General features: G+C 38.4%; 1 protein-coding gene across 2 annotated transcripts in view; it reads left to right on the forward strand.

Moving 5' to 3' along the window:
• Nucleotides 1-2,182: 2,182 nt before the first annotated feature.
• MYBPC2 (myosin binding protein C2) overlaps nucleotides 2,183-15,861 on the forward strand; it is a 69,809-nt gene continuing 56,130 nt past the window's right edge. For both annotated transcript variants that reach the window (XM_087713681.1, XM_014065075.2), the window contains exon 1: nucleotides 2,183-2,290. In XM_087713681.1, the coding sequence (XP_087569807.1) occupies nucleotides 2,269-2,290 (22 nt within the window). In that variant the 5' untranslated portion in view covers nucleotides 2,183-2,268. The remainder of the gene's footprint in view (nucleotides 2,291-15,861) is intronic.

Consider the following 15,861-nt stretch of genomic DNA (forward strand, 5'->3'; position numbering starts at 1 on the left):
AAAGATAAAGTGGACAGTGAACAAACTTGGTTATGGTTAAAAACAGGTACATTAAAGAAAGAAACAGAGTCACTAATCCTGGCTGCGCAAGAACAAGCTATCCGCACAAATGCCATTAAGGCCAAAATCGAAAAATCCTCTGATGATGCCAAATGCAGACTTTGCAAAGAAGCTGATGAAACTGTTGATCACATACTCAGCTGTTGTAAAAAAATCGCGCAGACTGATTATAAATTGCGGCACAATTCAGTAGCACAAATGATCCATTGGAATTTATGCAAAAATTATAATATTAAAACAGCAACAAACTGGTGGGAACATCAGCCTGAAAAAGTCACCGAAAATCAGATGGTCAAGATCTTGTGGGATTTCCGTATACAAACCGACAAAATACTGGCGCATAATACACCAGACATCACACTGGTTGAGAAAAATAAGGTCACAATCATAGACATCGCAATACCAGGTGATAGCAGGGTCGCCGAGAAGGAACATGAAAAAATCGCAAGATACCAGGACTTAAAAATCGAAATTCAACGACTATGGCACAAACCAGCAGTGGTAATTCCAGTGGTAATTGGCACACTGGGTGCTATTCCAAAAGCACTGGAATTACATTTAAAACAGTTAAAAATTGACAAAATCACCATCAGTCAAATGCAAAAAGCCGCACTGCTTGGATCTGCACGCATATTACGAAAATACGTTACGACGTCCTAGGCCCCTGGGTGGGGCCCGACTAGTAACCAATGCCAAATCCGGTGAAACAACTGGCCGCTGTGATACAATTCTATAATAATAATAATAATAATAATAATAATAATAATAATAATAATAATAATAATAATAATAATAATAATAATGGTATGCTGTGTGCTATGATTGGCAGTAATGCTTTAGGATCTTTGCAAAAAGACAAGCAACAGTCCCCTGGGCTTGTCTCTGTAAGTGATAACAACAGAGAGGAACCCTGGGCAATCAGAAAAAGGCTAATATTTTTTAGAATCCCACTATTAATTTCTCAGGGATTTGTGGGCTAGACATAGCAGCAGTATAACTATTTCAAACTACCCACTCCAATGGTAACATGTGTTCCACCATTGACTAGCCTCCTTCCATGTCAGGAATAGTCTTGTTCATCCTGCTGACTCGATCCCTTGGTTTCAGTCCTTCAAATCCAAGCTAGACATAGTTAACCTACTAACTAGGAAACCTAGAAGATCTAATGTCAACATATTTGGAAAGTACCAAGTCAGGGAATGAAAGACTGGACTGGAAAATTTTAAGCAAGGTGGAACGATAGTCTATACTGATTTATGTGACAGATCCCTCCCCCTCCTAGCTTGAACAGGTTAATAGGAATCCAAGAATTACTGGACTAAAAAGGAGGATAATATAAGACTAGATCAGGGTTTTTAAAAGTGTATAATTATAACTATTAAATAACTTTTAGTTCCAGTCCTTGTAATAATTTTGCCAGATCTTTGACAGGGTTCTCAAATTTTAACGAAGTCGTGATAGATAACTGTTTGCATTTTCACTCAGATATAAAAGACAACTTTAGTTAAACACACACACACACACACACACACACACACACACACGGTAAGGAACAGAAATATGTTCTAGTATTAGGAGATGTATTTTCATGTCATAAAAGTGAATGCCCTTTACAATCTCTGCCAGTGATAGAGTCTCCTAGTTCGTTTATTTATTTTAAGGTGTAGAACATTTATTTTTTTTAATGAATGGTATGGTCCACAGATTTCAAAATGTACCTCTTAGTGTCCCCCCTCCCACCCATCCTGTAGCTGATAGAAAGGCAGGATGTCTATTTTTGAAACCAGCCAAATACATGACTTTGGTCTAAGAATTACTACCTTCATGATTCCAATATCTTTCATAATATGTAATTTAACGGAGATGCTACTGTGTTAATTGGTCCCTCTTTTCTCAAATATGAACCCATTCCTGGCTGTTTAGCTCTCTTTTTCCTCTGTTTCCCATATATGGGCTCCCTCTCTTTCTCTCTCTTCTTTCTTCTCCCTCCCTCCTCCCCCTCTTTCTCTCTCTCTTTTGGTAAAGCCAAGCTGGGGATTTGAAGATGTTTATGCCACAGCTCTGGAATTTGGCAACAGGCCCTGGGGGTCAGGTGACACCTTCCGTGTCCCCTTTGCTGGGTCTTTAAAGCCACTAGCCTGAGTGCATTCTCCAGGGAAAACCTAACCTCGAACAGACCCAGCATTTATCTGTCCTGTGGTTTGAACCATGCCTGAGCCTGCAAAACCTGGTAAGGGAGCTAATTATCATCAAACCCATCTGGACACAGAAGAGAACAATCCCTCTCTTTTTCTTTTCTTTTAAAAAGATAACGTGGAATATTGAGCCAGGGTTAATAATAATTGATAGGGGCTTGTCCCCTATCCAGGTTGCTCTGTTTTGAATCTGAATGATGTGTTTGGCTCCTGATCTCCCCATCACTCTTCCTTTGAATTTTGCTAATTGATGGATAGGAATGTGCCATTGATTGGTGCTTTGCTTGTGTTGTGAATGGTTGCTAAGGTGGAACTGAAAGAGGACTCTGAAATCTGACAGGGACATTCAGGCAGAATTTGCTTCTATCTGCCACAGGAAATGGTAGGAGACAATAGTTTAGGCCTACCACCCCAGTGGAAATATTGTAAGAAGTGAAGGGGAAACTGGGGGGCATAAAAATATAATGGGTTGAGAGCATTGATTGAATGCCGAGTATGAGGGTGAAAAAGTAGGCGTAAAACTTCCCAATGTATGGGTGTTATATTCTATGATTATATAGATTTCATTACATTCTATAATATGTGATATTCTATTATAGTCTGTTATGTTCACAGACAAGCAGAAAGTTTCCGGTATGTTTTAAAATAACAGAAAGTAAGGAGAAAATAAAAATAATGGATCATTTATTTCAGGCAGAAACTCTTCTTGGTCCTCTAAGAGTGATGTAAAGAGAGACCATGAGCCAACTATGGAGATTAAACTGATTTAGGGGTTAATTGGATTCAATTTCTCTTAGTCTAAGCTATCTCCCAGGTTTTTATGGGAATAAAATGGCAGATTGAAACTCTTATGCAAATTTGGGCTTTCTTAGCAGAGTAATGAAAAAAAAAACTAACCAAGTATACAAGGTGCTTTTTCAAGAGGCAACTGAACTTTCTTGTTTTTCTTTGAAGACGTTTTGCTGCTCATCCAAGAAGTTGCTTCTGCTCCTTTTGAAGAAGCTTCTTGGATGAGAAGTGAAATGTCTTCAAAGAAAAACAGAAAGTCCAGTTGCGTCTTGAAAAAGTACCTTTGGGATGACTCTGACCTGGATGACTGAGAATCTCCATAAACATTTAACCAAGTATACATGTCACAATTTCTACAGCACCCATCTCGGTTCAGTAGTCTTTAATTTTGCTTCCAGATCAGGGACAAATTCCATAATTACTAGCAACTGTGAACCCTCATTCTCAAAATTTAGTAAAAATGTTTACTACATGTATGTAATTGCATTCATTTGTTACCTACCCTTTCGTTTCGTTTTGTGTCATGTACTCTTGACATTTGAGCTGAATTAACACACTGCACAAAGCATAATTTATTTGGTTCATATATTACACAGTGGGACATAAAGTACATTGGCTGGTTTTACACAAGAAATTAAAAGAAACAAACAGCACAATAGAAGAAGTTTACCTTAATGTGTATATTCCCCCCCTCTCTCCCTCCCTCCTGCTCCCTCCCTCCCTCTGTCTTCAGAACCATTTAATGAAACCTCCTGATATAGAGGACATTTGTTGATGTAGATTTGAAACATACCTTTTTCAGCCAAATACAGTTGTACAATAATCATTTTCCACAATGGGTTGATCTTCAGAACGTGAATGAGTACAGTTCCCAATATTTTTGGCCAGTACAGAAGGCAGCTGATTGATGAAAGCTGAATTAGAATTTAGTGCAACTTAGGGTAGGAATGTAGAGAACTTATGATGTTTCAGGTGTTGTAGGATTCCGGTTTCCATCATCAACACTGACCCCTGCTGGGTATGACAGGAGCTGAAGACCAAAAATAACTGAAGGATCTAATGTTTCTCCCTCTCACCATACTTGAAAAGTTCTTTGCTTCTTTCATTTTCTTCTTCTTTTTCTCCTAGACTTTTTTGGAAAAGTAAAAATATTGATGGCAATATAAATATCTTGATTAATAGATAAACAGTCATATTTTAATACAGCCACACCTTGAATCATCTATAAAACGAACAAGACTAGGCAAGGGTTTACTTTCCCTTTGCTGTCTCATCTTGTCACCAGATGGCTACATCATTTAAGATAACTTATACTTATTTGCCTGGATGTATATACTTATCCCTTCCACAGCTAGTTAATCCTTTCTAATAGCTGTATACAGATATCAGAGATGATTTATTAGTTGTGAATGAAGCAGCAAAATTGTTTAGATGTCATTAATTGGCTGACACCGTGCTTACTATAAAAGTCAACTGCAGGAAAAAAATAATTTAAGGCTTTAAATATGTAAAGCAAAGTCTCTTTGCTTAAGAAATTTTGAGCAGAATTTGCAGTGGAGAGCTTCTAATTTCTGGAGGCAGAAGTATATTTGGTAAGATATTTCTCCAAATAGAACTGTAGCTTTGTGGGTATGTATTAATAAATGCAGTCTTATATTTGCTGTATAACATATTCAAGTGCTGTATACCAATGCATGAAATTACAGTAGTGGGAGAAATAGACTTGGTTTTTATAGCACAAGCAAATGCCATAAATTACTCTCCCAGCACTGGGACATTACAAGTGGGAAGTCCTGCTGTGGTTTTAGATTTGTTTGTTTTTAAAACTGTAACTGGGTACACTGAACATATGCATACCTTTTTAAAAACACTTTAAAAAACAATTGGGTGACTGTAGCTAAGCATTTACATAATAAAAAGACATTCACAAACACAAATCATATATAAGCATCCTGTTTCAAAATCCCTTATCATTCCTTTTGTGGATAAACAATGGAAGTCATGCTTAGATCAAAGGAATATCGAGCCAAAATATATAAAATAGTGATTTTTATATATTTAGAGTGGTTACTACAGTGGTTGCAATAATTAGAAAGACCTATATAGTAACCCAATTAAAATTGTGTGTGTGTGGGGGGGGGAATAACACAAAAAAAAATACAAAAATAATACAAAAATTGAAGAAATTGTAGTATAAAAGGATAGAGATTGTATTGTGGATTGCCCGAGGGAACCAAAGGTTCCTGTGCTGAGATAAGATGCTAAGGCAGTGTTTCTCAACCTTGGCAACTTGAAGATGTCCGGACTTCAACTCCCAGAATTCCCCAGCCAGCGAATGCATTCGCTGGCTGGGGAATTCTGGGAGTTGAAGTCCGGACATCTTCAAGTTGCCAAGGTTGAGAAACACTGTGCTAAGGCAAAAGAAGCCCAGTATTTTGTTGGTAGAAAGTGGAATTCCTGCAATCCAACCCACTGGAATGTTTTCTTTGTTCGTTTTAACTATTCTCAGATTAAGAAAATATTTGCCATGGGGAAAGAACTAAATTGGACTGACTACCACAAGTGCACTTCAACACATTACACATTATTAAACATCAGCTTTCCTATTTATGGAGACTACAGCATACAGCAGTTGAGTAAAGTGAGGGGTAGTGGTAAGCAATCAAATAAAGTACAGGTACTCCTTGAGTTACTACCACAATTGAGCCCAAAATTTCTGTTGTTAAGTGAGGCATTTGTTTTGAACCATTTTACGAACTTTCTTGCCACATTTGTTAAGTGGATCGCCACAATTGTTAAGCTAGTAACACGGTTGTTAAGTGAATCTGGCTTCCCCATTGACATTGCTTGTCAGAAGGTCGCAAAAAACGATCACATGACCTTGGGACACAGCAACTTTCTCAAGTATGAACCGTTTGCCAAGCATCTGAAATTTGATCACATGGTCATGGGAATGCTGCAAAGGTTGTAATTCTAAAATATGGTCATAAGTCACTATTTTCAGTGCCGTTATAACTTTGAATAGTCACTAAATGAACTGTTGTAAGATGAGGACTAGTAAAGCAAAATTTGGTAAATTAAAACAATTGAGTGAAATGGAGTAAGACCAGGCCCCACCTTATACTACCTTCATGCCTGCTACTTGCGCACCTGATGTTCTAGTTTGGTTATAAACATATGAGGTAATCCTCAACTTACAACTGTAATAAAGTCCAGAATTAAGGTTGTAAGTTGTTGTGGTTCTAAACGGAGGCCTCACATATCTAAATTTTAAATTTTATCTGTTTCCCCCCTACAATTATGAAGCCAATAACTAGCGTTATTAAGTGAATATGGCAGTTGTTAAAAGAACACCACGGTCATTGTGCAAATACATTTTCCCTGATTGGTGTTTTTGCCAGAAACAAACAAAAAATATATATAATGTGACCACAGGATACTGCAAATGGCCAAAAAAGTGAGCTGATTGCCAAGTGTTGTATGGGGACATCATAATTTGGAAAAGAGGTTGTAAGTAATTCTGGGGAGATTCATGAACTCACAGCCTTCTGATTATGAGGCAAGAGCTCCTCTAGGCCACTGTACCACTCACAGAGATGCTAGAATGATCTGGCTACTTAGTATAAAGTAGAGTTTGTAAATTTCCTTCTAGGCACTGAATCAACAGTCATTAAGCAACCAGTCATAAGCAGAGGACTTATATCTGTTCTTAAGCACAGTGTTGCCAAATTGAGGAAATGTATGTTGTGACATCAGTTATGTTTCATACTTGAAACATCTTGCAACAAGGATTTTGTGTAATGCACAAGTCTCCTCTTGTCCTCTGGTTGCTTAATGTATCAAAAATTATCCCATCCTCCCACCCAACAAAAATTTCCTTGACATTACAAGGCCATGGGATGGGATCTGGTAGGTCTCTCTCAGGAATCTTTCTTTCCTTTCTTCAAGAATACAAGTTCTCCAATCTGGAACTCTCCAGATATAATAACTGCCAGAATCCGGGAGAGCAAAATTCTAGCAATACCTGCACTGCCTCTCCCAAATAATTCTGCTGAAATCACAAACAATTGTGGTAATTAGCTTTGAGGTGAGGCCCTTAACCAACGCTAACGCAGAACAGAACAAAATTCTAGGATCAGATTGATTTAACCAAAGTTAAACCTGTATATTTGCTTTGGAAGTAGTACATAATGATCCTTTGAAAAAAGCCAAATGGACTGACCATTAAGTATTTCCATCCTAATAATAATCAACTCCACTGGGCATCAAACCAGATTAAGGATCTTAGGACCCAACATGTGGCACATCCTCCAGCTGTAGCTTCTGCCTCCGAATCTCTCAACCAGAGCCATTGCCTCATTTTGCCTCATATTAGGATGGCCTTGGAGCTGGATTTCGGGAGGTGTTTAGAGTGTTTTTAACCTTTTAACTTCTGCTAGGGGGTGTGGCATATCAAAGAAGTAGTGCAAAGAACATGGAGACTATGGAAATATGGTACCAGTTTGTGATGCCAAGAAAGGTGATGAGCCAATTTTTTCCATATCTCACTGCCAAGTTCTTAGTTGCATTGCACATCACTGTCACCTAACAGGTGTCATCAACCCAGCATAAAGAAATAAGAAGGTGAGAAGTGTATGAATACAGAGAGGATGCATTGTGTTGCTATGGAGAGATGGGACTACAGTCAGCTGATTTGAGATAGGAGGACTAGTGTGGGTGGGTACACATGTGTTTATGTTTATGAGGGTTTATGTCTATCATCAGACATCCACTTATGATCTAGGAACTTTGACTAAACCCTCAAGTATCTGCAAAGGAAAAAAGAGTCCTAAGTGGCTTGTTGAGGGATGAAAAATTTGGAGTTGCGACAACAGGCTAAAATTATGAACTTTGAGGTAGGAATTTCAGTCATATGTTTAGATCATACTTCAGTTATGGACCCACAAGGACTGAGGATGAATATATAACCTGAAGTGTTAGCCAACTGAGAAAGAACACGTATTGCTGTAAGATACATGAATACTAAACTTAGAACAAGCATTTCTTCCTGCTTTCAGGACAACTTGTCAGAGAAAAAACTTTTCAGCTGATGATGAAGTTCTGTGTATCCCATCAAAGGATACACAGTTTTTTGTAAGAAAATATGTTGGATAAATATGTTGGTAAAGATATGAATATGAATTGCAAAGGAAACTGAACATAGTAAAATGGGTTTGAAAGATTGATTTGAACCAAAGACGCCTTGTGAGAATAGATTTGGTACAGAATATCGAATGGTGCGGGAAGACAAATTTACCATCTACCATAAATAGATTATCTTCCTCCCCACCCTAAAACTAAATAATTTTTGCACAATCCTCTGAAAAAAGTCAAACTCTGGAAAAACTCAGCAAATCAAGGAAGTTGGACTGGCTATTCCTGCTCCACAGGGTTCTGTTTGAATGATTGTCTAGTTCTCGATGAAGATTGATAGAGGAAAAGCAGGGCCTTGAAGTTGTCCTTCAAGAGTTGGCACTCATTTTATTATTAAGGTGGTAGCAACTATTTCTAAATATATATCTGCCCAATTGGCTGATCTCAAAAAGAGCTAAGTATGGTTGGATCTGATTAGTACTTAGATGGGAGATTACCAGAAAAGTCTAGGGCTATAAGGTGGACTGAGTTTTTTTTTAAATAAGCAGCTTGAAAGAAGAAAACTGTCTCCATAGTGTAGCATAGAAAACTATTTGTAGGTTATTTTGAAGAAGTCCTATTTTTACAGATAAACTGAATGGAAATTTAAGGCAAATCCATGAACTCCTTTGATCTTTCCCATTTCTCTTGTCTTTCTTACTCATTTTCAGTAATTGCCCCAGATATATTCCTCCAATACACAGCTCAAAAGCTGTTTCTGGAAATTATTCATTGATTTTTTTTTTAGCTATAATCCTGAACGCAGTTACTAGAAGAGAATCCCATTAACTCAGTGGATTTATTTCTAAATAGGCATCCATGTGATTACCTTGTTAATGTATTTTCCTAAGTTATGCTTATTTTTCCTGGATTTATACCCCCGTAAATGTATTCTTGTGCAGTTTATTACATACTGTTATCTGGTAGCGCTTTGGAAGCAATATTAGGCTCATAGATATTTTTTTTCTGAGGCCACCTAAGAACTACATGAAAGGAGCACAGACTTGGGTCTCCTATTGTCATGCCAGACACTCCAACCAGACTTTTTGTCTTGCCACGATATCAGTTTCAATCCCAATTTCAGAGCTAATTGTTTAACTCAATTTATTTAGACTTTGATTCTCCAAATATTTTGGATCGTCTCCATATCATGTGCTGAAATGTATTAGTGCTGCAGTGTAGGATTGACTGAAGATATTTATTTTGCACACAGATTTATCTATTTTAGGAATGCTGATTGTAATATTACATGTACTGAGATAGATGTGCTTTTTAAAAATGAGCTGATATAAAACCATCATGTTTGCAAAGTTGTGTGCATCACAAAGCGTTTATATCTGCCATTGTGCATGAAAGTTGGTTCACTTAAGCTTTTGCCAGCATCTGTCTAAAACTCAAAAGTATTCATTTATCCAAATGAGATTCTCATCAAGTCTTTTCAGCAACATCTGTTAAGAAGAATGGTGGAGGGCTCAAAAATTCCAGCAAGTAAATAATTTCCCTTTGACTACCAGTAGAGTACATAAAGATGGTATAAGATCTTTTTTTTCCTGCCACTTTGTGAAATTGACAAATTAGTAGGTTTATTTACTGACAATAAAGAAGCTTGCACGGAGCCTCTTGAATTTTAATTGGTTGGGGAACTGCTAATTTCATCCTCTAGTTGCAGTTGGACACCATATCTGCTACTTCACAATGGATTCTGCTCAGCATTATATGTAGGTATATGTAGGTATGCTTATATCCTGTTAACCATCTCCATTTTGAAATGAATAGCACATACATAAAAAGAGAAGAGGCTGAAATTATATGACCATGTCTGCCACCTTGACCTTTTCTGATTCCTCCTCGGATGCTCCTGAGGTATGGAGGTAGATCTTATGTAAATATAAACTATGTCTATAGTCTATGTATGTATTCACTATGTATGAATAAAGATTTTTGGATTAGACTGGAATGCATTTAATAATCTTGTTAAACTATTACCACCTTGTTTGATGGCAGCTTAGGTGGCTATGTGAAATCACCTATGATACTTAATTATCCTCATTACAATATGTTGTGGGGACCCCATATATTGTGGTTTATTCAATTATTCCATGAGTAATAAATGAATCATAGTTAAGCAGTGTTGATAAAGCATATATTCAGTTATTAAGGTAGGAACCCTATCTATTCTGTGTCTATTTTATGAAATTTATGGAACAATATTATATAGAACCTTAATACTGGGCTATACCAAGGTAGCGCAGTGGTTGGGGTGCAGTACTGCAGGCCACTTCCGCTGACTGTTATCTGCAGTTCAGCGGTTCTAATCTCACCGGCTCAAGGTTGACTCAGCCTTCCATCCTTCCGAGGTGGGTGAAATGAGGACCCAGACTGTGGGGGCGATATGCTGACTCTGTAAACCGCTTAGAGAGGGCTGAAAGCCCTATGAAGCAGTATATAAGTCTAACTGCTATTTCTATTGCTATTGCTATTGCTACTATTCAATGTATTCATTATGCACAGGGAATGAGTTTTGGCAATGGCAGAGACACTTTCCCTAATAACATGTTTCCCTGAAAATAAGACCTCCCCAGATAATAAGCCCAATTTGGCTTTTGAGCGCATGTGCTAAAATAAGCCTCCCCTGAAAATAAGCCCTCCCCAAAAATATTACAACACAGCAGCAGCCATGAGGTGACCACACTCGCCACCTCCTGTACTTCAAAAATAATAAGACCTCCCCGAAAATAAGGCCAAGAGCTTATTTCGAGGGTCACATGGTATCTCCCACTTGGTGTGTTAAAATTTTATTTCCTAGAATACCTGTTCATTGTGGCACTCCCATTCTATTTGGGGAAAACTGAATTGGAAATATATTTGAGCTTTACACTTGCTTATATATTTATATATACTCCCATTCTATTTTCAAAGGTAGTAACTTAGATATTACAATAAAGTAATAAAAGTATTGCTAAATCTCAAGTGTAATTCTCTGTTGATGTGTAGGCTGAGGCTAGTGTGTGTGCTTGGAACATTTGATAATCCCATTCTTAATATGGAGAGAAAGTCAAGTTGGTAACTGCATATTAATTGTGTAATACAAACTGGAACAGTGTGAAGAATGGTGTTTATATGACTGATGTGATTTAGATAACTGCTGGAGTAGATGCCCAATTTTATTTCATATAGTTATTGGAACCAAGATCATATAAAGTTTTAAAATCAAAATCCAATTCTGAGTTAAAATGTAATAAGAACTGGAATACTTGCACATTTGAATCTATAGCAGTCCATTCTACCATATTTCCCGGAAAATACGACATGTCCTGATAATAAGGCCATGCCACATTTTTCTGGTGGCCAAAAATATAAGCCCCCCATAAATAAGCCCCCTGGACAACCCCCCACCTCCCGCTCACCAACCTAGGAGTATCCCAAAGGTGCCAAGCTGAAGGAACCAGGGGGGAGGGCAAAGTTGATCGCATTGCTTGGCTCTGCCGGCAGCTGGCCCACAAGCATAGAGCATACGCCCAGAGCTGCCACTGCTGGAAGACTCGGTTTGGAAGCTGCCGAAAAAGCCATGCTGGGATGGTGGTGGTAGCGGCGGCGGCAGCGGAGGTGCCCAGGCTCTGCAGGGAGAGCTGGGCCAGGGCATTGTGAGGCTGGGAGGCGCATCAGTGAGAGCGGAACAGCCGCTCGCACAACCTCCCTCTCCAGCTGTGCAGAGCACCATTCACTGGCATTTCGAAGGCACCAAGCTGCGGGAGCTGGGCGATGGCGAACAAGCGTTCACACAGCTTGGCGATACCCCTAGGCCAGTGAATGGTGCTGTACTCGGTTGGATAGGGGGTTGGCTGCTTATGAGCATGGTTGCTTCATGGCTGTTGTGTTGAGCTTCTGTGACAGCGCAACACAGCCATGCACCCATGAGGCTGTGCCCGCCTCTTTGGGAGCCCACTCGCAAGAGAGCAGCCGCCCGGCAATCCCAAAACAATAAACCCTCCCCTCATAATAAGGCCCAAGCCATATTTTGTGGGTAAAAAGAAAATAAGACCCTGTCTTATTTTCGGGAAAACACGGTACCTCTTAGTTGAATTATATATCACCATGAGATTTTTAATACAAAAACAAGAAAATACAAATTTTCTTGTTTTGAGCTTTATGTTTTAAACACAGGAGAGCCTACTTTTTGATTTTACTTCTTTGAGATTATTATGATAAGCATTCTGGGTATAGGTACATAATGATGTTGCCTAGGATCAATGCTGTTAATAATGAAACATATTGAAATATCTATATTGTAAGATGAGGGATGTGGTGGTTCAGTGCTAAGATGCTGAACTTGTCGATCAGAAAGGTCAGCAGTTCAGCGGTTCGAATCCCTAGCACTGCGTAAAGTAGTGAGCTCCCGTTACTTGTCCCAGCTCCTGTCAACCTAGCAGTTCGAAAGCATGCACCATGCCAGACACATGACCCTGAGGGCGTCTTTGGACAGCACTGGCTCTTTGGCTTTGAAATGGAGATGAGCATATATGTCCTAGGGGAACCTTTACCTTTATTTTGAAACGTGCATTAGACTCAGATTCTAAGAAAATGAATCTAAAGGTGTATAATCTGCATGTTTCATCTCAGTTCCGTGGATTCACACATAGTTGGATGTCTGTGTAAGGACAGAGTGTGCATTGAGAATCCATGCTTAGAGAGTATAGAGAACCACTGCATATTTTTAGTTATTTGTATATTTTTATTGAATTTATTACTTGCTGCTGGGGTTTATCTGTACATTTGGAGTGGCATCCTTCCCCTTTAAACCTTGCATAGTGGATAATTTGCATTTCTGGATTTGAAGCAACCATGTCTGGATTTTGCAATGGTGAAAGTGAACTCCTTGGTAAGAAGCAAGTAAAGTAAACTGAGAGGCCTAGCTTGATCAGAGTGCTGATGCCAAGGGATTCATCTTCAGCTTGTGGGTTGAATTACTTTAGGGGCTCAGCGAAAGCAGCCTAAAGCCGGGCGGGCTAATTATAAACTTGGCCATGTCTGCTTTCTTGGGCAGAAAACCCTACTCCTTCTGTGCCCCTAATAGGGCAGAAGGTCCCCCAAAAGGCAAAGTGACATGGAGCTCACGAAAGGTCAAAGAAGCACTAATGGGAAGAGGAGAAAGAGATACAGATACAGTGACGATATGTCCAGTATTATAAAGAACAGTTATTTCTTTCAGGAAATTTGCCTTTAGATTGATTTATTGTTCACACTCACTTTTGTCCTTTAATTGGGTCATTTAATGTTTGCTGTAAAAATGGTACTACAATGCAGTATTTCACATGCATGTGAAAAGTATGGAAATTGAATTATCTTTTAACAATACATTTATATATATATTCTTTGTAAAGCAAAGACATAAATATAAATAATTACAATGTAATTATTGTAATTACAATTACAATGTTGAGATATGTCCCTTTTCAGGTTTGTCCTTTACCCCCCCTCCCCCGGGAAAATATGATCACTGCAACTATTAGTGAACCATTCTAAGTTAAGGTCTCCCAAAAAAGCCCACGAGAACATAAGTATTTCATTGATGATTCCAGCTCCAAATTCAATGGAAGATCCTAAACTGTGATCCTTTAAAGCTAAAAAGAGGGGATGATTAACAGTTCAAAAGAAACCACTATATTCCTCCAGGATTCAAGAGCCTCATTTTATATCTGCCGAGGCTTCCAATTGCAAATGAAGGAATGAAATTACCATTAAGGTGATGGGTTTTTTCTTTCTAATTAATGGGCAGTTGTTGAGAATCTTTAAGACGTGTGGACTCCCAGAATCCCCCAGCCAGCCAGTTGAAGTCCATTCATTTTAAAGTTGCTAAAATTCAGAAACACTGCCATAGATATTACTTCTGCTTACTGCTTCATGTTTGCAGGGTACGTTTAGGGCAGTGGTTCCCAACCTTTTTTTGGCCATGCCCCATCTAAGCATCTCTAAAATCCTGATGCCCCCCCCACCCCATGACCTATAATTCTTACTTTACTTAAAAAGTGAACTCTACTCATGTAGAGGAAACCTAAAAGACCATTAAGCTGGTTTAAACAAGGTTCACATTGTCCCCATTAAAAATCAAATTGCCACCTTTGGGGTGTGGGCCCACATTGGGAACCACTGAGTTAAGTGAACCCTTTAAATCGGAGTGAGGGGACACAGATATTTATATTAGGAAGCAAATGATTAAATTGGGAGAACTTACAGTTAGAAATCATGACCTTAACACTTTTCTTCTTCCTCTTTAGAAACTGTTAAAAAGCCAGCCAGCCAACCAACCAACCCACCCACCCACCAACCTTCTCTAATTGTCTTTGCCCTTTGTCAAAATACAAATGATTGTATTCTACAGTAACATTTCTGAATTTTGCCTACCTATCCAGAGCTATCACAAGGGATCAGTCCCAATAAAATGAGAGACAAGTGATTTAACTCTCACATCCTTGCAAACTTTCTTGATGTCATTGTCTTCTCTGGATCATTTTTTTAAAAATTTCTTATTCTAGGTTAAAGCCTAATATTTCTTTGATAATTTCCCATCCAAGTAGACCAGACTAGAATAGAATAGAATTTTTTATTGTCCAAGTGTGATTGGACACACAAAGGATTTGTCTTTGGTGCATATGCTCTCAGAGTACATAAGGAGAATAAAAATACATTCATCGAGAATAAAAAGGTACAACACTTAGTGATAGTCAAGGTTACTAATAACCTATCAAACTAACTACCTTCTTATTTTCTGAGCACAATTGGCCTGTTGAGTATTCAAGTCCATTTAAAAAAAAAAAATCAGAAGGGTTTTATTTTCCCGCAATCAAACAACATTTTTTTAAAAATTACATAATCATCATTTTGAGTAGCTAAAAGGAAAATGGTCAGGCTGGAGTATGTATAAGTACCTAGTATATGTCTTTTCTGGCTGGACTGATAATAAGCCTCTTTTCCCCATAAAACATGCCAAATAAATATGTTTTACATAGACGGACAATTCACTGGAAGCACTTCTTCCTCCTCTTCCAAATTCTGACTCACACAAGTACCATTCAGATACACTTAATGGCTTTATGGAAATATTTTTTTTCCATTATTCTTATACAGCTTTGAGAGCAGTGACTCATTGAGAGCAGTCCATTAGAATGGTCATTGCCACCCAATAGGCTACAGAGTTGCATAAAATGCAGCTCTGCTATTCTATATACAGAGATGTACGTGTAGAACAGAAGTACTGTAATTGAAATGTATTTAAATAAATAAAGGCATGAATGGCATGAGGCAGTGACCAGATGCTAACTGCTGATGGGCAACTCTGGACCTGATGGCTGCCTTCCCTTCTTATATATATTTTTTATTTTTAAACAAGAGTTGAAATAGACAGCCCTTTAAGACAGGACGGACTACTGTCTTCATAAAATTGGACCCCTGTGATTTGGTTACAGGAAATCAGCTGGCCATGTCGCCCCAAAAAACCAAAGTTTAGAGGTTCAGAGGGAAAAGCTGTAGCGTATTGAGTTTTAGTTTCTCTGGCCAAAAGAAATGGGGATCTGAGTCCTATCAAATCATTCCCCTCTGTGTAATGTCTCAGAGGCATTCAGGGCAGTGAATTGAAATAAAGAACGAA

This window comes from Thamnophis sirtalis, unplaced genomic scaffold (assembly GCF_051295495.1).
Source record: "Thamnophis sirtalis isolate CommonGarterSnake01/CBP01778 unplaced genomic scaffold, rThaSir2_p1.2 scaffold_4, whole genome shotgun sequence".
NCBI lineage: Eukaryota > Metazoa > Chordata > Lepidosauria > Squamata > Natricidae > Thamnophis > Thamnophis sirtalis.